Genomic DNA, 27659 nt, shown 5'->3' with positions numbered 1-27659 from the left:
TTCTAGCGGTGACCTTAAAAATTATGTAAATATATGTATATCAAATCATAGTTTATTTGAAGATCTTTCCAAAACTAGTCAAGAAATTTCTGTAGGTCTTATAGCACCAGAGATATGATGATTTTTATCTATTAAATTGCTGAATTTCACAACAAAAATCAACTTTGCCAGTAGTAATGCTAATAAATCAATTTTAACGCATAAACAAATTATTTCACGTTGTGGGACACCAACTCTTATAACTGGACGCGTTATGATTGACTTTTCTTTTCTTATCAGATATGTCACTTTTACATTAATTCGCATCAAATTGGCTGCTAAAAGTGATTGCAGAATAGTTTTATTAAACTCAAGCGATAAAGTAAAAATATTTAGTGACGTTTTTGTGGAAATTCGGGGAAAACTTTCAGCAAATAGCTTCCTCGTATAGTAGCTAAGTCTTCACAAGACTACTAAAATTCTTCCCTGAGGTATGCCCTTGTCAATTTCCATGGCCCCCAAAAAATGTTTTATGAAAATATTCTTCTAGGAAAAGAATTAAATTCATTTAAATTTTTCCCCTAAATAAAATGCAATTTCCTTGAACTTAGAGAGTTTTTTCACACCAGAAAATCTTCGAAAAATTCTTTTTTTTTGAAAATTTTTCTCTCTCATGGTGGCCCTATAAAAATATTTTTTAATAGGAAGTGAATTGAAACCATTGAGGCTATTCGGGGCAGGGATCTTAAGGAACGTAAGGAATCCCGAGGGTATAATGACGCGGAAATAATTTTTAGGAGTTTCTTTAGGCTTAAATAAAACATGTCTTGCATTGATTTTGACTCAATATAAACCACGAGCATGCAAAAAATCTTACGGTACTCCAAGGCAAGTGGGCGATATACATTTTTGCAGTGTTTCTGTTTGATAGAATAGAATTCTGTTCGAAGATTTATTTCTGTCTTTTCTTACTCTTTTATTGAACTTTGATAATTTTCCTAAATTTTCCTTGTTACAAATTAATTGATTTGGTAAAGAAAAGCCTTTCTTATTTTCGAGTATTGTCAGGATATTTTGTTTAACTTTCGGTCTACAAAATAATTATCATTTATCAGGTATTTGTAGTTTGTGCTATCGAAAGAGATTACCTTAAACTTTCATACATCCACAGTACCAGGGAATGTATAGGAAACTTTTTTTTGATATTGAATCTTCTCTTTTTACCTACATCTGCGCCTGTGAAGTTTGAATGTAAATATTTAACTTTGTAACTTTAAATATTTTGGTATGAGTGATTCTTTTTCATGCATCCATCTCTTAAAGCACTTTTTCATAAAAAGAAAAAAAACTGCGCATAAAATGTTCAGTGGCATATTCGTTTGAATTTTTGAAAATATATTAAGAAAAAATATAATTCAATTGCTCGTTGTGAAAATTGTGAGAGAATTTGGTGCAGGAAAGAAGAAAGTTTTTGAACATGAAAAATGCATCGTGATGATTTTGAAGAGGAAGCAAAAAAAACTATTTTTGGAAGGAATTTTACGAGACATAGCGCATGTCATTGCTTAGCCATATTTTTCTATAAAAATAAATAAAGTTTGTCATTCCATAAGAAGTGAAGCATAACATAAAAATAAAATAAAAAAAAACGTCCTTTCCTTTTTATAATCCTCACCTCCTCCTCAATTTAGCCGTATACATTTCCGGCGCCAAATTCAAAAATTCACAAAAAACTGCATGAACTTTATATGGGGGCTACTTGTAGGGGGGCTTTGGGGGGGAAATGTATACGGCTAAATTTCACCGCGATCAGTAAAACCTAATACCTAAAATTATAATACATAAATAGAATAATCTTTACTATGTGCATTTTTTATAGGAATATGCAAAGCATGGATTTATATTTGGCGGAATATGCTAAAAGCAGCAAGGCCAAGTGCCGGAGCTGCAGGAAGAAGATTAAGGAGGGCAGCCTGAGAATGGCGGAAATGGTCCAGTCAGCCTTCCGTGACGCAAAAGAACCAAACTGGTACCATCCAACATGCTTCTTCAAGGAGAAATCACCAGCCTCCGAGAGCGATATCTCCGGCTTCGGGAGCCTCCTAATAAAAGATCAGAACTACATATTCGATGAAATCGGTAATTCCATAAACTTGCTCTTTTTTCAAATACCTTTTACACAAAATTGTGACGAAATTATGATGTAAAGATTTACTTACGCGTTACAATTTTTTTATATGATTTGTATTCGTTGTATTACATTTCACATTATTTCTTCTTTCTCTTTTTTTTAATATGTTTGAGCCGGACGTTCTATTAAAAGTCGTCCATATACAATATTCTAAAAATTATGGATAATTACTTAATTTTTTGCTTCAAAAGTTGAAAAGCTATGGCTAAAAAATCAATGTTTTTTTTAGAATTTATTTGAGGGAATTTAATTTTTTTTGTATCTACTTGTGACTCTTCTTTTTCTCAATTAAATGCCTTACCCAACAAAAACAATTTAACTAGTTGTAAAACAATTTATAGGACATTTATAAACTTTTGTGGAAATCATCTTAGAAAAAAAAAGAAAATGTTGAAAATAGTTTTTTTGTAGCGGATTATATTTTCTTTTGAGATATTGAATAATTTTGAATAATCTTTTTTTCTTTTTTTTTTTTTTTCAAAGCAAAACTTACTCAGCGTGTGCCGTTACAGCAGGACCCATTAAAATATTTTTGTGTGGAATACTCCAAGTCATCGCAGGCCATGTGTAAAGGATGCAAAACCAGGATTGCAAAGGCGGTACCCCGCATCAAGAAAATTGAGAGAGGCAACGCATTGTGGTACCATGTGGACTGCTTTGAAAAAGTAGGTTCTAATTCGTAAAAAAAAATAAAACTATTTTTTTATTGTACAGAAAAAGTCAGACATATCTGTTTATTTTTTTTGTGTAAAATGATCGCCCAAACAGCTGACTGGGTCGATCATTATTTTCTTCGTGAAATTTGCATGTTCTCCTAAAGATTACATACATACATACAACAGGGTTTTTTTTTAAGAACATGTTGAATTACTCTATAGCAACATTAAGAATTATTTGTTGGTGAACATCTTTACAGAATCGTGAGACATTGAAGTTCTTCACATCAGGGGAGCAAATATCTGGCTTCAAATCGCTGTCTAAAGAGGATATGGCCCTGATTACGAAGGCTCTTCCGTGAGTTTAGTTTTGCTCCCTCCCATACTCACTAAAAATTTTCACCATACATTTCACAAAATTTAAATTTTTTTCAGTTTAATTAATTTTATTGAAGTTTACGAGAAAACCTGAAATTCTTAGTTTTCTTTTAACGAAATTTTACTAAATTTCTAAATGAGTTTACTGTACATTTCAACTAAAAGTTATTTTTAGCTATATTTTTTATTCAAAAAAATCTTTAAATAAATTTTCTTCTTGCTTATTTATGTAAATTTATTTTAATTTAATTTTTTAGCCAATTGGCTTCCATTTCATCATTAAAGCTTTACATACAGTGTCGAGAAAAATAATAGGACCACCGATATTATTTTAAAGGTACTCTTGACTTCAATCCTCAATATCTTAGGCTGTGAGCGATTGATTTTAAAAAGTAGCATAGATTCTGAAATCTACATTCATTCCCTTTCCAACGGTGGTAGAGTTTCGAAAATCGGTTAATCCGTCCAATTTTAATAGAGGGTTAAATCGAAAAGCATCTTTGGTACTTAAACGGCTGTCAAAAATCAGTCCCTTAACCGATATTGATCACCCCAGAAGTTCTGGATAATGGAAGAATGTAGCTTTTAGATTTTTTTTTGAAATTTTGTAAATCGGATACCAAAAAAAAATTTAGGCAGGTTTTTGTGAGTGGTTCTATTTCAATAAATTAAGGGTGAAAATGCTTATTTACACAAAGTCTTATAGTAGGTACTGACAATTTTCGTCAATTTTAATTTTATTTTTAAATATTTTTATTTTGAAAAATCATAGCTTAAAGCCATTAAACTTTAGGTAATAAGAAAGACTAAGAAAATTAGGTTTTTTTTACAGAAATATTTTTTAACTATACAACTTCCTAGAAAAAACTAGGAGAATCATTTAAGTTAAATATACTTTTAGGGAATTCTTTGGGTTTACTTTTAAAAAAGAGAAATTTTCCCAAATTTCCCGGAAAAGTACATTTACTGTGAATTAAATAAAATTATTTTTAGTGTGTAATCTATGATAGCTCTAAAGAACTACACAGAGTTTATATATGTATGAGCAATGTAACAATGTAATAGCACTAAAGCATGTATATTTTCTTTTCTTTTTTTAATTAGAGCAATGAAGGGATATGAAGTCGTACCTGTGGACGAAAGCAAAAAGAGTCTGCAAGAGACACTGCAAAAACAAAATGAGAAATTTTTTCAACTCATTGATATATTAAAGGAGTCATCCATTAATAAAAATGAACTTGAAGAAATTTTGACTTTCAATAAGCAGGACAGGCAAACGGGAAAAGATGCTGTAAGAACTTTTTTTTTAAAAGAAATTTTTGTAATTATTACTAACAGATTTATATTGAATTTTCAGTCACTGAATCTTGTGTGCGACATCCTAACCTTCGGAGCCCTTGCAAGGTGCGCTGAATGCAATGGACAACTGGTGTTTTGTGACACGGGATATAAGTGCACAGGACATCTCTCGGAATGGCAAAGGTGTCAACACTTTGAGGAACATCCACCGAGGTTTAAAGCAGAAATTCCCATCCACATTGCAGTCAACTACAACCTGCAGAACTTTGTGACAAAAGTGGAGGATCGCGTTGTCTGCAATACATCAGCTCAAGCAATAGCAAATGATGAGGCTGTTGGGTGAGTTTTGCAAAACTTTCTATGCTTCTTCCCAAATACTAACCACAATTTGATCAAACTTACCGTCACTTTTACCAAAAGTACCACCGAATAGAATTACATATTTCATTTCATCTGGTATCCCTTTTTCATTCTTTGGCTCGTGCGCTGACTCAAACGTGAAATATTTTATTTTCTCGAATTTTAATTTAGTGCTTTATCATAGTTAGAAATGCGTTGCATTCTTTGTTATAGGTAATGAGATAGTACTACAAAGAAGGGAGATTTTTCCATATGAGCTTTTTTTGTACCTACGTTGTGTGGGTTGCAGAAGAAGTGCACAAAAAGAGAGCAGAAAGAAGAAATCCACGGAACTGAGTTTAGTTTGTAGATTTTTTAGGTTTTATATAGGTGGGAATGTAAGGAAATACATTTTCTCTCTCTTTTGCACAATGAGATCCTTCAAGAACACAATTTTTGTCTTTTAGAGCAAAATTCTGCCTCCAACACGCAGGCTCGCTCAATACCGAGCTGATATTGTTACGAAAAAAATTTAAAAAAAAATCCAATCAAAAACTTTTATTTTCAAAAATTAGAGATTGTTTCAATCCGTCAAGTTTGAATCAAAAATTATCTTCTGATGATTAGTAAAATATTAATTTATTTCCACGGAATTTTCAAAATGTAACCATCACGAATTACAATGTTAATTAGGCTTAATTTGAGATAATAAAATAAATAATTTTCTAGGCAAGAAGCTGCTCATGAAGCCGTTCATATTGAACAGCTGATGAATATGTCAGCGATTGATCCGGCTTTGAAACTGCAGCATGTGTCACGCGTGTATAAGGAAAATGGAAAGTATTGGGCATGTGTACTCACCAAAATTGATGTGAACACAAAACAAAACTCCTATTATAAATTCCAACTCCTGGAGGGTGATAATCCCGAGCAATATTGTTTGTTCCGTGCATGGGGCCGCATCGGGACTACAATTGGCTATAAAAAAACGTCCTTCTACGCAAATCTTGAGACTGCCAAGGAGAAGTTCCAGGCGAGATATCTCAGCATGACTGGAAATAATTGGGGCATGAGAGATACTTTTGTAAAGTACGCCGGAAAGTACTACGAAATGGATATTGAATGTGATGACAGCAACACAGACAAACTGTCCATGGAGTCTACTATTCCATCAAAGTTAAAGCCTCAAGTCCAAAATTTATTAAAACTTATATTTGACATTGATTGAATGAAAAACGTCATGTCTAAATATGAGCTGGATATCCATAAAATGTCCTTGAGTAAATTGAGCGAGCACCAAATTCGTTCAGCCTATGGTAGCCTTAGGGAACTATCGAGGCTCATTGAAGGAGGTGGAAGCACCGGACGATTTACTGAAGCCGCGAATCGCTTTTTCACGCTCATCCCACATAATTTCAGCACCCGAGGCCAACCCCTGTTGCATACAGAGGAGGAGGTCAATGGGAAAATCGAGATGCTGAATACATTGCTAAAAATCAAGTGGGCCTACAATTTTCTCAAGACCAACTCGGTACCTGACATGAACGTTTTTGACAACATTTATGAGCAACTCAACATAGATGTCGAAGTACTCGAAAAAACATCGGACGAGTTCCTTATGCTGGCAAAGTACTTCAAAAACAGTCATGGCACCGAGCACATTTTGAATGAATTGGAGCTTGAGGAAATCTTCAAGGTGAGGCGGAATGGAGAAGACGCACGATACGAACCTTTCAAGAAGTTGCACAATCGTCGTCTGCTGTGGCACGGCACTATGTTAGCAAACTATGCTAGTATCCTGTCAGACGGACTGAAAATTGCACCACCCGAAGCTCTTGCCACAGGCTCCACGTACGGACGGGGGATTTACTTCGCGGATATGGTCACAAAAGCAGCTAACTACTGCACATTATCTGTCAACCACATGGGTCTGATACTCTTGTGTGAAGTTGCGTTGGGTGATATGCAGGATGTTGATGGGCTAAATGTGGTCAACGTTCCAGAAGTGAAAGACAGTTTGAGGGTCCGTGGAAGGTATTTTCCGGATCCTGTGCAGAGTTTTTTCCGTCCAGATGGAGTTGAGGTACCTTTGGGACCTGTCCGTGGGGATTTGGAGGTAGCCACAGGAACCCTCCACAACGAATATGTAATTTTTGAAGAAGAAAAAATTAAAATTGAATATATTTTCAAAATAAAAATGTTAAATTTGTAGATTGAGATATTTTTTTCTTAATTTTCTCCACTTTTTTTCTGACTTCATTTTCAATTAAGATGTTGTACGGGAAATTTGTTTGTTGGATGTAATTTCCGGTAAAATAGGAAGAATGTTTAGATATTTGATAGGTAATTTATTCCTATCACAAACCTAAACAAGAACAGGACTGGCAGGAATTATTAAAAGTATAAATCGGCGGATTCCATTTTCTAATAGGTGTTTCCTAGACAAACTCTCTTCATTTGCTTAAAACATGATTTTATCAAGGATCAAGGATTAGGTATAGGTACAAACTAATAGATTTTTTTGTTACTTAATTACTATTTCTTCCTAGGTTTTTATTGTTGAAAGGAAACTCCGAAGTCTCTCAGTTGATAGCCTTGCTCAACTACGGAAATTCGAAGTTGTCACCATTCAGAGTGAAAGCCTCAAGAAAGATTCGGATTTATTAAATCTACTCTGTTGAACTCTCCCCTATGTGCTTTAGGCAGGTCATTAATTTCGACACAGTCAAAATCACGGGGAGTGGGAGAGTCAATCGCCTAGAAGATGGCTTTTTCACAATCACATTCTAAATGTAGTGCTCAAGGATGACATCAGGAACCGCTGGAGAGGCCATTGAGAGTCAAAAATATGTTTAAACTTCAAGGGAAAAATGGAAAATTTCTATTTTTTGCATTTGAAACTTCCCTTTGGTATATAGGGTGGTCAAGATAAGATGGACCGTTCTTATGGGCTAAACCTATAAAAGCGGTCCATGTTATCTTGACCAGCCTATATATCGATCAGGCTCATCGTCGAACCTGCGGGTACGGGATGACCCAAAAATCCATTCAGATTTGCTCTAAAATCAACAGGAGAGCCAGAAAATGCGAAAAACTGATTTCAGTCAAAAATATGTCTAAACTTCAAGGGAAAAATTGAAAATTCTTATTTTTTGCATTTGAAACTTCCCTTTGGTACATATCGATCAGGCTCATCGACGAACCTGCGGGTACGGGATGACCCAAAAATCCATTCAGATTTGCTCTAAAATCAACAGGAGAGCCAGAAAATGCGAAAAACTGATTTCAGTCAAAAATATGTCTAAACTTCAAGGGAAAAATTGAGAATTCTTATTTTTTGCATTTGAAACTTCCCTTTGGTACATATCGATCAGGCTCATCGTCGAACCTGCGGGTACGGGATGACCCAAAAATCCATTCAGATTTGCTCTAAAATCAACAGGAGAGCCAGAAAATGCGAAAAACTGATTTCAGTCAAAAATATGTCTAAACTTCAAGGGAAAATTGAGAATTCTTATTTTTTGCATTTGAAACTTCCCTTTGGTACATATCGATCAGGCTCATCGTCGAACCTGCGGGTACGGGATGACCCAAAAATCCATTCAGATTTGCTCTAAAATCAACAGGAGAGCCAGAAAACGCGAAAAACTGATTTCAGTCAAAAATATGTCTAAACTTCAAGGGAAAAATTGAAAATTCTTATTTTTTGCATTTGAAACTTCCCTTTGGTACATATCGATCAGGCTCATCGTCGAACCTGCGGGTACGGGATGACCCAAAAATCCATTCAGATTTGCTCTAAAATCAACAGGAGAGCCAGAAAATGCGAAAAACTGATTTCAGTCAAAAATATGTCTAAACTTCAAGGGAAAATTGAGAATTCTTATTTTTTGCATTTGAAACTTCCCTTTGGTACATATCGATCAGGCTCATCGACGAACCTGCGGGTACGGGATGACCCAAAAATCCATTCAGATTTGCTCTAAAATCAACAGGAGAGCCAGAAAATGCGAAAAACTGATTTCAGTCAAAAATATGTCTAAACTTCAAGGGAAAAATTGAGAATTCTTATTTTTTGCATTTGAAACTTCCCTTTGGTACATATCGATCAGGCTCATCGTCGAACCTGCGGGTACGGGATGACCCAAAAATCCATTCAGATTTGCTCTAAAATCAACAGGAGAGCCAGAAAATGCGAAAAACTGATTTCAGTCAAAAATATGTCTAAACTTCAAGGGAAAAATTGAGAATTTTTTTTTTTTGCATTTGAAACTTCCCTTTGGTACATATCGATCAGGCTCATCGACGAACCTGCGGGTACGGGATGACCCAAAAATCCATTCAGATTTGCTCTAAAATCAACAGGAGAGCCAGTCCACTATAGTTTCGACTATTTTTTACCCACTAAATCAATTAGTAGGTATTGAGATAAAAAAAAATTATCAAATATATGAACATATTTTACCTACCATTTGGTCCTTTTATGATGCTCTTCCAAAAGTCCTAGGGCTATGCTGCATAACGTCCTTCATTCCTTATCCTGTGATTCTATGATGCATTGCCCTGATGTCCTGCATCCACCTGAAATGAAATAAAAAATCGGTATAAAATAATTGAAAATATGAAAGAAAATATGTAGAGAAAATTATCATCATAATTCAAAGTGTTTTCCACTCACGCTCTATGAAATTCATAAACATGCTTAAAATGACGCACTCGTGGGCCATAAATAAAAAGATTTAAAAAAAAAATAGCCGAAACTATAGTGGAATAGTTAATCCACTATAGTTTCGACTATTTTTTACCCACTAAATCAATTAGTAGGTATTGAGATAAAAAAAAATTATCAAATATATGAACATATTTTACCTACCATTTGGTCCTTTTATGATGCTCTTCCAAAAGTCCTAGGGCTATGCTGCATAACGTCCTTCATTCCTTATCCTGTGATTCTATGATGCATTGCCCTGATGTCCTGCATCCACCTGAAATGAAATAAAAAATCGGTATAAAATAATTGAAAATATGAAAGAAAATATGTAGAGAAAATTATCATCATAATTCAAAGTGTTTTCCACTCACGCTCTATGAAATTCATAAACATGCTTAAAATGACGCACTCGTGGGCCATAAATAAAAAGATTTAAAAAAAAAAAAATAGCCGAAACTATAGTGGAATAGTTAATCCACTATAGTTTCGACTATTTTTTACCCACTAAATCAATTAGTAGGTATTGAGATAAAAAAAAATTATCAAATATATGAACATATTTTACCTACCATTTGGTCCTTTTATGATGCTCTTCCAAAAGTCCTAGGGCTATGCTGCATAACGTCCTTCATTCCTTATCCTGTGATCCTATGATGCATTGCCCTGATGTCCTGCATCCACCTGAAATGAAATAAAAAATCGGTATAAAATAATTGAAAATATGAAAGAAAATATGTAGAGAAAATTATCATCATAATTCAAAGTGTTTTCCACTCACGCTCTATGAAATTCATAAACATGCTTAAAATGACGCACTCGTGGGCCATAAATAAAAAGATTTAAAAAAAAAATAGCCGAAACTATAGTGGAATAGTTAATCCACTATAGTTTCGACTATTTTTTACCCACTAAATCAATTAGTAGGTATTGAGATAAAAAAAATTATCAAATATATGAACATATTTTACCTACCATTTGGTCCTTTTATGATGCTCTTCCAAAAGTCCTAGGGCTATGCTGCATAACGTCCTTCATTCCTTATCCTGTGATTCTATGATGCATTGCCCTGATGTCCTGCATCCACCTGAAATGAAATAAAAAATCGGTATAAAATAATTGAAAATATGAAAGAAAATATGTAGAGAAAATTATCATCATAATTCAAAGTGTTTTCCACTCACGCTCTATGAAATTCATAAACATGCTTAAAATGACGCACTCGTGGGCCATAAATAAAAAGATTTAAAAAAAAAAAAATAGCCGAAACTATAGTGGAATAGTTAATCCACTATAGTTTCGACTATTTTTTACCCACTAAATCAATTAGTAGGTATTGAGATAAAAAAAAATTATCAAATATATGAACATATTTTACCTACCATTTGGTCCTTTTATGATGCTCTTCCAAAAGTCCTAGGGCTATGCTGCATAACGTCCTTCATTCCTTATCCTGTGATCCTATGATGCATTGCCCTGATGTCCTGCATCCACCTGAAATGAAATAAAAAATCGGTATAAAATAATTGAAAATATGAAAGAAAATATGTAGAGAAAATTATCATCATAATTCAAAGTGTTTTCCACTCACGCTCTATGAAATTCATAAACATGCTTAAAATGACGCACTCGTGGGCCATAAATAAAAAGATTTAAAAAAAAAAAAATAGCCGAAACTATAGTGGAATAGTTAATCCACTATAGTTTCGACTATTTTTTACCCACTAAATCAATTAGTAGGTATTGAGATAAAAAAAATTATCAAATATATGAACATATTTTACCTACCATTTGGTCCTTTTATGATGCTCTTCCAAAAGTCCTAGGGCTATGCTGCATAACGTCCTTCATTCCTTATCCTGTGATCCTATGATGCATTGCCCTGATGTCCTGCATCCACCTGAAATGAAATAAAAAATCGGTATAAAATAATTGAAAATATGAAAGAAAATATGTAGAGAAAATTATCATCATAATTCAAAGTGTTTTCCACTCACGCTCTATGAAATTCATAAACATGCTTAAAATGACGCACTCGTGGGCCATAAATAAAAAGATTTAAAAAAAAAAAAAATAGCCGAAACTATAGTGGAATAGTTAATCCACTATAGTTTCGACTATTTTTTACCCACTAAATCAATTAGTAGGTATTGAGATAAAAAAAAATTATCAAATATATGAACATATTTTACCTACCATTTGGTCCTTTTATGATGCTCTTCCAAAAGTCCTAGGGCTATGCTGCATAACGTCCTTCATTCCTTATCCTGTGATCCTATGATGCATTGCCCTGATGTCCTGCATCCACCTGAAATGAAATAAAAAATCGGTATAAAATAATTGAAAATATGAAAGAAAATATGTAGAGAAAATTATCATCATAATTCAAAGTGTTTTCCACTCACGCTCTATGAAATTCATAAACATGCTTAAAATGACGCACTCGTGGGCCATAAATAAAAAGATTTAAAAAAAAAAAAATAGCCGAAACTATAGTGGAATAGTTAATCCACTATAGTTTCGACTATTTTTTACCCACTAAATCAATTAGTAGGTATTGAGATAAAAAAAAATTATCAAATATATGAACATATTTTACCTACCATTTGGTCCTTTTATGATGCTCTTCCAAAAGTCCTAGGGCTATGCTGCATAACGTCCTTCATTCCTTATCCTGTGATCCTATGATGCATTGCCCTGATGTCCTGCATCCACCTGAAATGAAATAAAAAATCGGTATAAAATAATTGAAAATATGAAAGAAAATATGTAGAGAAAATTATCATCATAATTCAAAGTGTTTTCCACTCACGCTCTATGAAATTCATAAACATGCTTAAAATGACGCACTCGTGGGCCATAAATAAAAAGATTTAAAAAAAAAAAAATAGCCGAAACTATAGTGGAATAGTTAATCCACTATAGTTTCGACTATTTTTTACCCACTAAATCAATTAGTAGGTATTGAGATAAAAAAAAATTATCAAATATATGAACATATTTTACCTACCATTTGGTCCTTTTATGATGCTCTTCCAAAAGTCCTAGGGCTATGCTGCATAACGTCCTTCATTCCTTATCCTGTGATCCTATGATGCATTGCCCTGATGTCCTGCATCCACCTGAAATGAAATAAAAAATCGGTATAAAATAATTGAAAATATGAAAGAAAATATGTAGAGAAAATTATCATCATAATTCAAAGTGTTTTCCACTCACGCTCTATGAAATTCATAAACATGCTTAAAATGACGCACTCGTGGGCCATAAATAAAAAGATTTAAAAAAAAAAAAATAGCCGAAACTATAGTGGAATAGTTAATCCACTATAGTTTCGACTATTTTTTACCCACTAAATCAATTAGTAGGTATTGAGATAAAAAAAAATTATCAAATATATGAATATATTTTACCTACCATTTGGTCCTTTTATGATGCTCTTCCAAAAGTCCTAGGGCTATGCTGCATAACGTCCTTCATTCCTTATCCTGTGATTCTATGATGCATTGCCCTGATGTCCTGCATCCACCTGAAATGAAATAAAAAATCGGTATAAAATAATTGAAAATATGAAAGAAAATATGTAGAGAAAATTATCATCATAATTCAAAGTGTTTTCCACTCACGCTCTATGAAATTCATAAACATGCTTAAAATGACGCACTCGTGGGCCATAAATAAAAAGATTTAAAAAAAAAAAAATAGCCGAAACTATAGTGGAATAGTTAATCCACTATAGTTTCGACTATTTTTTACCCACTAAATCAATTAGTAGGTATTGAGATAAAAAAAAATTATCAAATATATGAACATATTTTACCTACCATTTGGTCCTTTTATGATGCTCTTCCAAAAGTCCTAGGGCTATGCTGCATAACGTCCTTCATTCCTTATCCTGTGATCCTATGATGCATTGCCCTGATGTCCTGCATCCACCTGAAATGAAATAAAAAATCGGTATAAAATAATTGAAAATATGAAAGAAAATATGTAGAGAAAATTATCATCATAATTCAAAGTGTTTTCCACTCACGCTCTATGAAATTCATAAACATGCTTAAAATGACGCACTCGTGGGCCATAAATAAAAAGATTTAAAAAAAAAAAATAGCCGAAACTATAGTGGAATAGTTAATCCACTATAGTTTCGACTATTTTTTACCCACTAAATCAATTAGTAGGTATTGAGATAAAAAAAAATTATCAAATATATGAATATATTTTACCTACCATTTGGTCCTTTTATGATGCTCTTCCAAAAGTCCTAGGGCTATGCTGCATAACGTCCTTCATTCCTTATCCTGTGATCCTATGATGCATTGCCCTGATGTCCTGCATCCACCTGAAATGAAATAAAAAATCGGTATAAAATAATTGAAAATATGAAAGAAAATATGTAGAGAAAATTATCATCATAATTCAAAGTGTTTTCCACTCACGCTCTATGAAATTCATAAACATGCTTAAAATGACGCACTCGTGGGCCATAAATAAAAAGATTTAAAAAAAAAAAAATAGCCGAAACTATAGTGGAATAGTTAATCCACTATAGTTTCGACTATTTTTTACCCACTAAATCAATTAGTAGGTATTGAGATAAAAAAAAATTATCAAATATATGAACATATTTTACCTACCATTTGGTCCTTTTATGATGCTCTTCCAAAAGTCCTAGGGCTATGCTGCATAACGTCCTTCATTCCTTATCCTGTGATCCTATGATGCATTGCCCTGATGTCCTGCATCCACCTGAAATGAAATAAAAAATCGGTATAAAATAATTGAAAATATGAAAGAAAATATGTAGAGAAAATTATCATCATAATTCAAAGTGTTTTCCACTCACGCTCTATGAAATTCATAAACATGCTTAAAATGACGCACTCGTGGGCCATAAATAAAAAGATTTAAAAAAAAAAAATAGCCGAAACTATAGTGGAATAGTTAATCCACTATAGTTTCGACTATTTTTTACCCACTAAATCAATTAGTAGGTATTGAGATAAAAAAAAATTATCAAATATATGAACATATTTTACCTACCATTTGGTCCTTTTATGATGCTCTTCCAAAAGTCCTAGGGCTATGCTGCATAACGTCCTTCATTCCTTATCCTGTGATCCTATGATGCATTGCCCTGATGTCCTGCATCCACCTGAAATGAAATAAAAAATCGGTATAAAATAATTGAAAATATGAAAGAAAATATGTAGAGAAAATTATCATCATAATTCAAAGTGTTTTCCACTCACGCTCTATGAAATTCATAAACATGCTTAAAATGACGCACTCGTGGGCCATAAATAAAAAGATTTAAAAAAAAAAAAATAGCCGAAACTATAGTGGAATAGTTAATCCACTATAGTTTCGACTATTTTTTACCCACTAAATCAATTAGTAGGTATTGAGATAAAAAAAAATTATCAAATATATGAACATATTTTACCTACCATTTGGTCCTTTTATGATGCTCTTCCAAAAGTCCTAGGGCTATGCTGCATAACGTCCTTCATTCCTTATCCTGTGATTCTATGATGCATTGCCCTGATGTCCTGCATCCACCTGAAATGAAATAAAAAATCGGTATAAAATAATTGAAAATATGAAAGAAAATATGCGAAAAACTGATTTCAGTCAAAAATATGTCTAAACTTCAAGGGAAAAATTGAGAATTCTTATTTTTTGCATTTGAAACTTCCCTTTGGTACATATCGATCAGGCTCATCGTCGAACCTGCGGATACGGGATGACCCAAAAATCCATTCAGATTTGCTCTAAAATCAACAGGAGAGCCAGAAAATGCGAAAAACTGATTTCAGTCAAAAATATGTCTAAACTTCAAGGGAAAAATTGAAAATTCTTATTTTTTGCATTTGAAACTTCCCTTTGGTACATATCAATCAGGCTCATCGACGAACCTGCGGGTACGGGATGACCCAAAAATCCATTCAGATTTGCTCTAAAATCAACAGGAGAGCCAGAAAATGCGAAAAACTGATTTCAGTCAAAAAATATGTCTAAACTTCATGGGAAAAATTGAGAATTCTTATTTTTTGCATTTAAAACTTCCCTTTGGTACATATCGATCAGGCTCATTGTCGAACCTGCGGGTACGGGATGACCCAAAAATCCATTCAGATTTGCTCTAAAATCAACAGGAGAGCCAGAAAATGCGAAAAACTGATTTCAGTCAAAAATATGTCTAAACTTCAAGGGAAAAATTGAAAATTCTTATTTTTTGCATTTGAAACTTCCCTTTGGTACATATCGATCAGGCTCATTGTCGAACCTGCGGGTACGGGATGACCCAAAAATCCATTCAGATTTGCTCTAAAATCAACAGGAGAGCCAGAAAATGCGAAAAACTGATTTCAGTCAAAAATATGTCTAAACTTCAAAGGAAAAATTGAAAATTCTTATTTTTTGCATTTGAAACTTCCCTTTGGTACATGTCGATCAGGCTCATTGTCGAACCTGCGGGTACGGGATGACCCAAAAATCCATTCAGATTTGCTCTAAAATCAACAGGAGAGCCAGAAAATGCGAAAAACTGATTTCAGTCAAAAATATGTCTAAACTTCAAGGGAAAAATTGAAAATTCTTATTTTTTGCATTTGAAACTTCCCTTTGGTACATGTCGATCAGGCTCATTGTCGAACCTGCGGGTACGGGATGACCCAAAAATCCATTCAGATTTGCTCTAAAATCAACAGGAGAGCCAGAAAATGCGAAAAACTGATTTCAGTCAAAAATATGTCTAAACTTCAAGGGAAAAATTGAAAATTCTTATTTTTTGCATTTGAAACTTCCCTTTGGTACATATCGATCAGGCTCATCGTCGAACCTGCGGGTACGGGATGACCCAAAAATCCATTCAGATTTGCTCTAAAATCAACAGGAGAGCCAGAAAATGCGAAAAACTGATTTCAGTCAAAAATATGTCTAAACTTCAAGGGAAAAATTGAAAATTCTTATTTTTTGCATTTGAAACTTCCCTTTGGTACATATCAATCAGGCTCATCGACGAACCTGCGGGTACGGGATGACCCAAAAATCCATTCAGATTTGCTCTAAAATCAACAGGAGAGCCAAAAAATGCGAAAAACTGATTTCAGTCAAAAATATGTCTAAACTTCAAGGGAAAAATTGAAAATTCTTATTTTTTGCATTTGAAACTTCCCTTTGGTACATATCAATCAGGCTCATCGACGAACCTGCGGGTACGGGATGACCCAAAAATCCATTCAGATTTGCTCTAAAATCAACAGGAGAGCCAGAAAATGCGAAAAACTGATTTCAGTCAAAAAATATGTCTAAACTTCATGGGAAAAATTGAGAATTCTTATTTTTTGCATTTGAAACTTCCCTTTGGTACATATCGATCAGGCTCATTGTCGAACCTGCGGGTACGGGATGACCCAAAAATCCATTCAGATTTGCTCTAAAATCAACAGGAGAGCCAGAAAATGCGAAAAACTGATTTCAGTCAAAAATATGTCTAAACTTCAAGGGAAAAATTGAAAATTCTTATTTTTTGCATTTGAAACTTCCCTTTGGTACATATCGATCAGGCTCATCATCGAACCTGCGGGTACGGGATGACCCAAATATCCTTTCAGATTTGCTCTAAAATCAACAGGAGAGCCAGAAAATGCGAAAAACTGATTTCAGTCAAAAAATATGTCTAAACTTCATGGGAAAAATTGAGAATTCTTATTTTTTGCATTTGAAACTTCCCTTTGGTACATATCGATCAGGCTCATTGTCGAACCTGCGGGTACGGGATGACCCAAAAATCCATTCAGATTTGCTCTAAAATCAACAGGAGAGCCAGAAAATGCGAAAAACTGATTTCAGTCAAAAATATGTCTAAACTTCAAGGGAAAAATTGAAAATTCTTATTTTTTGCATTTGAAACTTCCCTTTGGTACATATCGATCAGGCTCATCGTCGAACCTGCGGGTACGGGATGACCCAAAAATCCATTCAGATTTGCTCTAAAATCAACAGGAGAGCCAGAAAATGCGAAAAACTGATTTCAGTCAAAAATATGTCTAAACTTCAAGGGAAAAATTGAAAATTCTTATTTTTTGCATTTGAAACTTCCCTTTGGTACATATCAATCAGGCTCATCGACGAACCTGCGGGTACGGGATGACCCAAAAATCCATTCAGATTTGCTCTAAAATCAACAGGAGAGCCAGAAAATGCGAAAAACTGATTTCAGTCAAAAAATATGTCTAAACTTCATGGGAAAAATTGAGAATTCTTATTTTTTGCATTTGAAACTTCCCTTTGGTACATATCGATCAGGCTCATTGTCGAACCTGCGGGTACGGGATGACCCAAAAATCCATTCAGATTTGCTCTAAAATCAACAGGAGAGCCAGAAAATGCGAAAAACTGATTTCAGTCAAAAATATGTCTAAACTTCAAGGGAAAAATTGAAAATTCTTATTTTTTGCATTTGAAACTTCCCTTTGGTACATACCCAAGGAGAGAAATCGCTTGAAAATAGGGAAAATTTTCGAAAATCCGTCGGCAGGGATACGGCGAGAATTGGTCAAAATTTCGACGCCTTGACGAAAAATGGGGAATAAAAATCCCAATTTTTCTGTCGAAAGTTCGTCGAAAGCATCTTCCCTATTTCTGCCCAATTGGGAAGCTTTGTCGAAACGTGGCCGACCATATTTCGACGGACCGTCGAAATAGGGCAGAAATAGGGAAAATTTTCGAAAGTATGTCGACATGTATTGCCTTGATTTCCTCATTATTCTTCTCTTTCTCTCCAATGATATTCAATTCAAACAACATATTTTTATATTCTTCTGCTCTTTTCACACATCAGATGATTATATTGGGGCCTCCATGGCGTTATTTTACATGACAACAATAAAATGCCAAGACAAAATGGAACACGATATTAATAAATATTAATATTTTTATATTGCGACTTATCCTGACGCTTGGTCTTTGGAAAACCATGCCACACCCTTTTCCCGTCATGAATATTTGCCATAGGCGATAAAATGCCATTGCATTTCACAAATTCAAATTTTTAATTATATTTTAATTGCACATAAAAAATGAAATTTCCCAAAACCTTGTTGAAAGTATTTTTAAAATTTCTTTACACATCCTGAAACATGTTGGTCAACTTATTTTGGATGCAAAAGTCTCAGATAATTAATAAATCGAATTTAATTTTAGCAAGTAAATTTTTGATTTGCCGCGCACGAATAAGTACGCCATTGAGCTCATTAACCTCTAAACCTTAAAGTCCATCTGTTGACAAAATATGAAATCAAAAATCTGGAGAAGGGCAGAAATTGGGAAGAAATAGGGCAAAAATTGGGAAGATTGTCGAAAGCATGTCGAATATTAGTCGACAAGTTGCCTTATTTTTTCCCAATATTTAAGGAAATGGAGGAAGGAAAAATTTCGACACACTGTCGACACCCAATTTCCTATTGGAAAGAGGGTCGAAACTTTTTCGAAATATTTTCCACTTGGTCTGCCCAATTTTTTTCCTTAAAAATAGGGCAGAAATTGGGCTGCTTGATAAGGAAATATGCCGAATATATTTCGAAAGATGATTTCCTTCCAAAATAGGGCAGCTACTTTCGACATATTTTGGAAATTATTTCGACATAGGGCAGCATTTGGGAAAGTAGGTCTCGTTGGGATATCGATCAGGCTCATCGTCGAACCTGCGAATACGGGATGACCCAAAAATCCTTTCAGATTTGCTCTAAAATCAACAGGAGAGCCAGAAAATGCGAAAAACTGATTTCAGTCAAAAATATGTCTAAACTTCAAGGGAAAAATTGAAAATTCTTATTTTTTGCATTTGAAACTTCCCTTTGGTACATATCGATCAGGCTCATCGTCGAACCTGCGAATACGGGATGACCCAAAAATCCATTCAGATTTGCTCTAAAATCAACAGGAGAGCCAGAAAATGCGAAAAACTGATTTCAGTCAAAAATATGTCTAAACTTCAAGGGAAAAATTGAAAATTCTTATTTTATGCATTTGAAACTTCCCTTTGGTACATGTCGATCAGGCTCATTGTCGAACCTGCGGGTACGGGATGACCCAAAAATCCATTCAGATTTGCTCTAAAATCAACAGGAGAGCCAGAAAATGCGAAAAACTGATTTCAGTCAAAAATATGTCTAAACTTCAAGGGAAAAATTGAAAATTCTTATTTTTTGCATTTGAAACTTCCCTTTGGTACATATCGATCAGGCTCATCGTCGAACCTGCGGGTACGGGATGACCCAAAAATCCATTCAGATTTGCTCTAAAATCAACAGGAGAGCCAGAAAATGCGAAAAACTGATTTCAGTCAAAAATATGTCTAAACTTCAAGGGAAAAATTGAAAATTCTTATTTTTTGCATTTGAAACTTCCCTTTGGTACATATCGATCAGGCTCATCGTCGAACCTGCGGGTACGGGATGACCCAAATATCCTTTCAGATTTGCTCTAAAATCAACAGGAGAGCCAGAAAATGCGAAAAACTGATTTCAGTCAAAAATATGTCTAAACTTCAAGGGAAAAATTGAAAATTCTTATTTTTTGCATTTGAAACTTCCCTTTGGTACATATCGATCAGGCTCATCGTCGAACCTGCGGGTACGGGATGACCCAAATATCCTTTCAGATTTGCTCTAAAATCAGCAGGAGAGCCAGAAAATGCGAAAAACTGATTTCAGTCAAAAATATGTCTAAACTTCAAGGGAAAAATTGAAAATTCTTATTTTTTGCATTTGAAACTTCCCTTTGGTACATATCGATCAGGCTCATCGTCGAACCTGCGGGTACGGGATGACCCAAAAATCCATTCAGATTTGCTCTAAAATCAACAGGAGAGCCAGAAAATGCGAAAAACTGATTTCAGTCAAAAATATGTCTAAACTTCAAGGGAAAAATTGAAAATTCTTATTTTTTGCATTTGAAACTTCCCTTTGGTACATATCGATCAGGCTCATCGTCGAACCTGCGAATACGGGATGACCCAAAAATCCTTTCAGATTTGCTCTAAAATCAACAGGAGAGCCAGAAAATGCGAAAAACTGATTTCAGTCAAAAATATGTCTAAACTTCAAGGGAAAAATTGAAAATTCTTATTTTTTGCATTTGAAACTTCCCTTTGGTACATATCGATCAGGCTCATCGTCGAACCTGCGGGTACGGGATGACCCAAATATCCTTTCAGATTTGCTCTAAAATCAACAGGAGAGCCGGAAAATGCGAAAAACTGATTTCAGTCAAAAATATGTCTAAACTTCAAGGGAAAAATTGAAAATTCTTATTTTTTGCATTTGAAACTTCCCTTTGGTACATATCGATCAGGCTCATCGTCGAACCTGCGGGTACGGGATGACCCAAAAATCCATTCAGATTTGCTCTAAAATCAACAGGAGAGCCAGAAAATGCGAAAAACTGATTTCAGTCAAAAATATGTCTAAACTTCAAGGGAAAAATTGAAAATTCTTATTTTTTGCATTTGAAACTTCCCTTTGGTACATGTCGATCAGGCTCATCGTCGAACCTGCGGGTACGGGATGACCCAAAAATCCATTCAGATTTGCTCTAAAATCAACAGGAGAGCCAGAAAATGCGAAAAACTGATTTCAGTCAAAAATATGTCTAAACTTCAAGGGAAAAATTGAAAATTCTTATTTTTTGCATTTGAAACTTCCCTTTGGTACATATCGATCAGGCTCATCGTCGAACCTGCGGGTACGGGATGACCCAAAAATCCTTTCAGATTTGCTCTAAAATCAACAGGAGAGCCAGAAAATGCGAAAAACTGATTTCAGTCAAAAATATGTCTAAACTTCAAGGGAAAAATTGAAAATTCTTATTTTTTGCATTTGAAACTTCCCTTTGGTACATATCAATCAGGCTCATCGACGAACCTGCGGGTACGGGATGACCCAAAAATCCATTCAGATTTGCTCTAAAATCAACAGGAGAGCCAGAAAATGCGAAAAACTGATTTCAGTCAAAAATATGTCTAAACTTCAAGGGAAAAATTGAAAATTCTTATTTTTTGCATTTGAAACTTCCCTTTGGTACATATCGATCAGGCTCATCGTCGAACCTACGGGTACGGGATGACCCAAAAATCCTTTCAGATTTGCTCTAAAATCAACAGGAGAGCCAGAAAATGCGAAAAACTGATTTCAGTCAAAAATATGTCTAAACTTCAAGGGAAAAATTGAAAATTCTTATTTTTTGCATTTGAAACTTCCCTTTGGTACATGTCGATCAGGCTCATCGTCGAACCTACGGGTACGGGATGACCCAAAAATCCATTCAGATTTGCTCTAAAATCAACAGGAGAGCCAGAAAATGCGAAAAACTGATTTCAGTCAAAAATATGTCTAAACTTCAAGGGAAAAATTGAAAATTCTTATTTTTTGCATTTGAAACTTCCCTTTGGTACATATCGATCAGGCTCATCGTCGAACCTACGGGTACGGGATGACCCAAAAATCCATTCAGATTTGCTCTAAAATCAACAGGAGAGCCAGAAAATGCGAAAAACTGATTTCAGTCAAAAATATGTCTAAACTTCAAGGGAAAAATTGAAAATTCTTATTTTTTGCATTTGAAACTTCCCTTTGGTACATATCGATCAGGCTCATCGTCGAACCTGCGGGTACGGGATGACCCAAAAATCCTTTCAGATTTGCTCTAAAATCAACAGGAGAGCCAGAAAATGCGAAAAACTGATTTCAGTCAAAAATATGTCTAAACTTCAAGGGAAAAATTGAAAATTCTTATTTTTTGCATTTGAAACTTCCCTTTGGTACATATCGATCAGGCTCATCGTCGAACCTACGGGTACGGGATGACCCAAAAATCCTTTCAGATTTGCTCTAAAATCAACAGGAGAGCCAGAAAATGCGAAAAACTGATTTCAGTCAAAAATATGTCTAAACTTCAAGGGAAAAATTGAAAATTCTTATTTTTTGCATTTGAAACTTCCCTTTGGTACATATCGATCAGGCTCATCGTCGAACCTACGGGTACGGGATGACCCAAAAATCCATTCAGATTTGCTCTAAAATCAACAGGAGAGCCAGAAAATGCGAAAAACTGATTTCAGTCAAAAATATGTCTAAACTTCAAGGGAAAAATTGAAAATTCTTATTTTTTGCATTTGAAACTTCCCTTTGGTACATATCGATCAGGCTCATCGACGAACCTGCGGGTACGGGATGACCCAAAAATCCATTCAGATTTGCTCTAAAATCAACAGGAGAGCCAGAAAATGCGAAAAACTGATTTCAGTCAAAAATATGTCTAAACTTCAAGGGAAAAATTGAAAATTCTTATTTTTTGCATTTGAAACTTCCCTTTGGTACATATCGATCAGGCTCATCGTCGAACCTGTGGGTACGGGATGACCCAAAAATCCATTCAGATTTGCTCTAAAATCAACAGGAGAGCCAGAAAATGCAAAAAACTGATTTCAGTCAAAAATATGTCTAAACTTCAAGGGAAAAATTGAAAATTCTTATTTTTTGCATTTGAAACTTTCCTTTGGTACATATCGATCAGGCTCATCGTCGAACCTGCGGGTACGGGATGACCCAAAAATCCATTCAGATTTGCTCTAAAATCAACAGGAGAGCCAGAAAATGCGAAAAACTGATTTCAGTCAAAAATATGTCTAAACTTCAAGGGAAAAATTGAAAATTCTTATTTTTTGCATTTGAAACTTCCCTTTGGTACATATCAATCAGGCTCATCGACGAACCTGCGGGTACGGGATGACCCAAAAATCCATTCAGATTTGCTCTAAAATCAACAGGAGAGCCAGAAAATGCGAAAAACTGATTTCAGTCAAAAATATGTCTAAACTTCAAGGGAAAAATTGAAAATTCTTATTTTTTGCATTTGAAACTTCCCTTTGGTACATATCGATCAGGCTCATCGTCGAACCTGCGGGTACGGGATGACCCAAAAATCCATTCAGATTTGCTCTAAAATCAACAGGAGAGCCAGAAAATGCGAAAAACTGATTTCAGTCAAAAATATGTCTAAACTTCAAGGGAAAAATTGAAAATTCTTATTTTTTGCATTTGAAACTTCCCTTTGGTACATATCGATCAGGCTCATCGTCGAACCTGCGGGTACGGGATGACCCAAAAATCCATTCAGATTTGCTCTAAAATCAACAGGAGAGCCAGAAAATGCGAAAAACTGATTTCAGTCAAAAATATGTCTAAACTTCAAGGGAAAAATTGAAAATTCTTATTTTTTGCATTTGAAACTTCCCTTTGGTACATATCGATCAGGCTCATCGTCGAACCTGCGGGTACGGGATGACCCAAAAATCCATTCAGATTTGCTCTAAAATCAACAGGAGAGCCAGAAAATGCGAAAAACTGATTTCAGTCAAAAATATGTCTAAACTTCAAGGGAAAAATTGAAAATTCTTATTTTTTGCATTTGAAACTTCCCTTTGGTACATATCGATCAGGCTCATCGTCGAACCTGCGGGTACGGGATGACCCAAAAATCCATTCAGATTTGCTCTAAAATCAACAGGAGAGCCAGAAAATGCAAAAAACTGATTTCAGTCAAAAATATGTCTAAACTTCAAGGGAAAAATTGAAAATTCTTATTTTTTGCATTTGAAACTTTCCTTTGGTACATATCGATCAGGCTCATCGTCGAACCTGTGGGTACGGGATGACCCAAAAATCCATTCAGATTTGCTCTAAAATCAACAGGAGAGCCAGAAAATGCGAAAAACTGATTTCAGTCAAAAATATGTCTAAACTTCAAGGGAAAAATTGAAAATTCTTATTTTTTGCATTTGAAACTTCCCTTTGGTACATATCGATCAGGCTCATCGTCAAACCTGCGCGTACGGGATGACCCAAAAATCCATTCAGATTTGCTCTAAAATCAACAGGAGAGGAAAAAATTGAAAATTCTGATTTTTCAGCTGCATGATACCGTATTTTACGACTTCTTAAAGACTTATTTTTAGTTGTCGTAGAAATGATTCGGTTACAAAAAAATATTTTTTAATTTTTAGTTATTTTTTTTTAAAGAAGAACATTCAAAATTGTTTATTCCAATGATAAATGCAGTAAATAGTATTATCATGTAAAATTAGTTTCTGTAACTAAATAATTACCACAGGAATATTCAATATTTTGTCCAAAGCATTATGACTTCTTTAAGACTTCCTTTTCGTGGTCATTCTCATGTTTTTTTTAAATTGAGTTTTATTGTAATTTTTATCAACAATTTGCACTAAAATGTATCCAGGAATTGTTTATATGTAAATTACAACGATGAAAGCATTTCAAAATGTCATTCATATTAAAAGATTAAGCAAAAATTAGATTTTATGTTCACGACTACTCACGACAACTTTACGGATTCTCATTACAAAGTGTTGTCAGAACTACGACAACATTACGACTACTTTTCTTAAAAACTGCTAAGCATTCAGTTTTTGTATATTATTTTTATGTCAAATCGTAGAGTAAATGGCGACGACCACTTATATTATTCAATTATAAACAGGGATGCAATAATAATTAAAATATTGAGAAAAGAGTTTTGACTAGTCGTGAAAACCCAAAAATACGACGTCTTAAAGTACTACATAAAGTTGTCAAAGCAGTCAGTAGTCATGGCGTGTTGCTTGGGTTATGAGTACGTCGGACCAGTATGTTGATTTATCCTTCATGATTGTAGCACTGATGGAGAGAAAATAATATTAGTCTTTTAAAAAAAATAATTGAAAATCATTTTCAAACCGAAAGAAAAGTTTTCCATTTTCTTCTAGAGGAGATTTCCATTTCAGCTTAACATAATCCTTATTTTTGCGGCTAATCGGAATGATTGCTCTGCAAATATTCATCGGAAGTAATCCTGGTGCTCTCTGCCAGTATCCAATTGTTTTATTGGTCACATCGTCAAAGGCACGAATGAAAAATCGTTGAAAAACTTCTCCAAAAATTGACACTATCAAACAATGGATGATTTAAATTCAACTTAAGAATTGGTTAAATTCTGAATTTAATTTCAATCTACACACCTGTAATTACAGTTGAAGGATCATACTCAAATCCGGAAACATTGAACTTGTACGGCATTGTGTCGGTAGGTTGTGGGGTACCTTCCTTGTAAAGAAAATCACAAAAGAGCGAATCGTCTATTTCTTCATCAGCACGTATCGAACTTAAACACAAGAAAAGCCATAAAGAATTAAAGAAAAGCAATTTCAGCATTTTAAAGCTTTCTTGGAGCTTTTTGGGAAGACTGAGTTACGTTAGAATTATTGAGTTTGTAAGCACCGAAAGATCTGAGAGTTTGTTTCTTGGTTTGCTATATTTTAGTGTGTTTAAGGTCAAGATATCCCATACACAAAGTATTGTTTGTTATTATTTAATTATTATGTTCTGATGAGAAAATAATTGGATTATTTTTTTTATATACCTACTACTTTTTTAGTCTTGGAAGAAAAAACTTCTATAACTGCTCTTGTTAAAAGAAAAAAAAATGTATGAAACCTTTAATAAATAATCTAAAAATACATAATAAACCTTTAAATATTTACGCAAAAATTGTGTCTGGAACATTTTGTTGAAATGACTTATTTTTCATAAAATTGTCACAAAATTATCGCAAATTTCTGACCAAATCCAGAGCTGAAGCCCCATCAATATGGTCAACAGCCTTATCAGTCTGTGATCTTCGTCTGAAACATTTTCCTCCCTAAAGCGGAACCAACTGGCTGAAGTTTGAGCAAAGTGGCTTAATCAGGGAAGAATTTAATAAAATAACTAAAAGAAACATTTCAGAGATAATCTCATATAGACGAAGCATCAATCTAATATTTTATTTCACTCCAAAGAAATATTTTTACATTTCACTTCCAAAATTTTCCAATACTGTAGGCGGTTTCAATTTATTAATCTTCAATCACAATATCGGGCCAATAGCAACAACTATCCTTGGCAACTGAAATCCTGTAAAAGAATATTTTTTTAGTAAATTATACAAAATTCAATAAATTTGATAGTTTTACTTGAAGAAAAGTTTCCCATATCCTTGTTCAGGAGCTATCCAGTTCATTTTAACTGCATCCCTTTCCCCACGAATAGCTGGCATAGCTGCTTTGCAAACATTGTTCCCAAGTAACTCAGGACTACGCTCCCAAGATCCAATCGGCTTCTTAGTGGCTTTACAGAAGGCGCGTACGAAAAATCCTTTGAAGGTACCTCCGTAGATCATTACTAAGATGAAAGATTAAAGATTAAAATCATTTTTCGGGCAATATCAAGTCTTATCTTACCTGAAATTCTAGTATCTGGGCTATATTCGTATGAAGAAATTTTAAATTTATACGGCAAAGTGTCAATAGGTTGAGGTAGAGCTCCTTCATCGGCGTACGCGAGAGGACTATCACAAATACGGGTTGGTTTCCTTATGAAGGTCTCTTCACTTGAACCACTTGAGTCACTTGAACTAGAATCTGAACTTGAACTTGAATCAGCCATTATTGGCTGCAGGAAAAGCCCCAAAACCAAGATGAGTTTCCACATAATTGAAAATAGTTGGTGATTACTTTTAACTGTATGAGATTCTAAGCACTTATGAGAGTGAATTAGAAATAATTTTAATTTATAGTCGTCAAAATAATCAGCGTTTTAGCTCGCACTTAAAATCATAATTTTAATATGGATACTATATTGCAATTTAATAGACTTTTGGTAAATTTAAGGTAAGAACTTTATGTTATTTTTGACTTGATCGAACTTTAGAAAATCAAAAATTATGTAAAACTTTGAAAGTTTCAAGACACATTGAAGTCAAATTAGAACGTTTTTTATGCATATAAAGAATTGATTCTAAAAACTTATGCAACAGGAGGATTTTATTTTAATAATTCGAGTATATAGCGAAATATTCTTCACTATCATATCTCTTATTTCATGGTCAAAATTGTTGGAATCCTCCTCCAAATTTTCCCCATTCTATCTTTCTTTAAATTTTACACCATAATATGTAGTCTTTAATCTGCTTTAAAAAAAAAACATTTAAACACTATGCGCTCTAT

At 34.2% G+C, this 27659-nt stretch overlaps 4 protein-coding genes across 5 annotated transcripts in view; 3 read left to right on the top strand and 1 right to left on the bottom strand.

Annotated features, from left to right (window-relative positions):
- The window catches only part of LOC129787307 (DNA-binding protein RFX2), an 865065-nt gene that overhangs the window by 61883 nt on the left and 775523 nt on the right, over nucleotides 1-27659 (top strand). The gene's annotated exons all lie outside the window — the stretch shown is intronic.
- On the top strand, nucleotides 295-6990 carry LOC129787325 (poly [ADP-ribose] polymerase-like). The gene is made up of 7 exons (XM_055822852.1): nucleotides 295-470; nucleotides 1859-2118; nucleotides 2654-2835; nucleotides 3087-3184; nucleotides 4309-4495; nucleotides 4562-4842; nucleotides 5572-6990. Exons 2-7 carry the CDS (start codon nucleotides 1863-1865, stop codon nucleotides 6068-6070), a joined length of 1503 nt encoding a protein of 500 aa, XP_055678827.1. The 5' UTR covers nucleotides 295-470; nucleotides 1859-1862; the 3' UTR covers nucleotides 6071-6990.
- Nucleotides 6113-7523, top strand: LOC129791118 (poly [ADP-ribose] polymerase-like). The gene is made up of 2 exons (XM_055829113.1): nucleotides 6113-6988; nucleotides 7392-7523. The coding sequence occupies exons 1-2, from the start codon at nucleotides 6113-6115 to the stop codon at nucleotides 7521-7523; spliced, it is 1008 nt and encodes a 335-aa protein (XP_055685088.1).
- Nucleotides 26451-27166, bottom strand: LOC129787365 (uncharacterized). Its single transcript, XM_055822905.1, has 3 exons — nucleotides 26895-27166; nucleotides 26628-26835; nucleotides 26451-26568 (listed from the first exon to the last, which is right to left on the bottom strand). The coding sequence occupies exons 1-3, from the start codon at nucleotides 27142-27144 to the stop codon at nucleotides 26511-26513; spliced, it is 516 nt and encodes a 171-aa protein (XP_055678880.1). The 5' UTR covers nucleotides 27145-27166; the 3' UTR covers nucleotides 26451-26510.

This window comes from Lutzomyia longipalpis, chromosome 1, assembly GCF_024334085.1.
Source record: "Lutzomyia longipalpis isolate SR_M1_2022 chromosome 1, ASM2433408v1".
Classification (NCBI taxonomy): Eukaryota; Metazoa; Arthropoda; class Insecta; order Diptera; family Psychodidae; genus Lutzomyia; species Lutzomyia longipalpis.
This window is presented reverse-complemented; position numbering and strand designations above follow the sequence as displayed.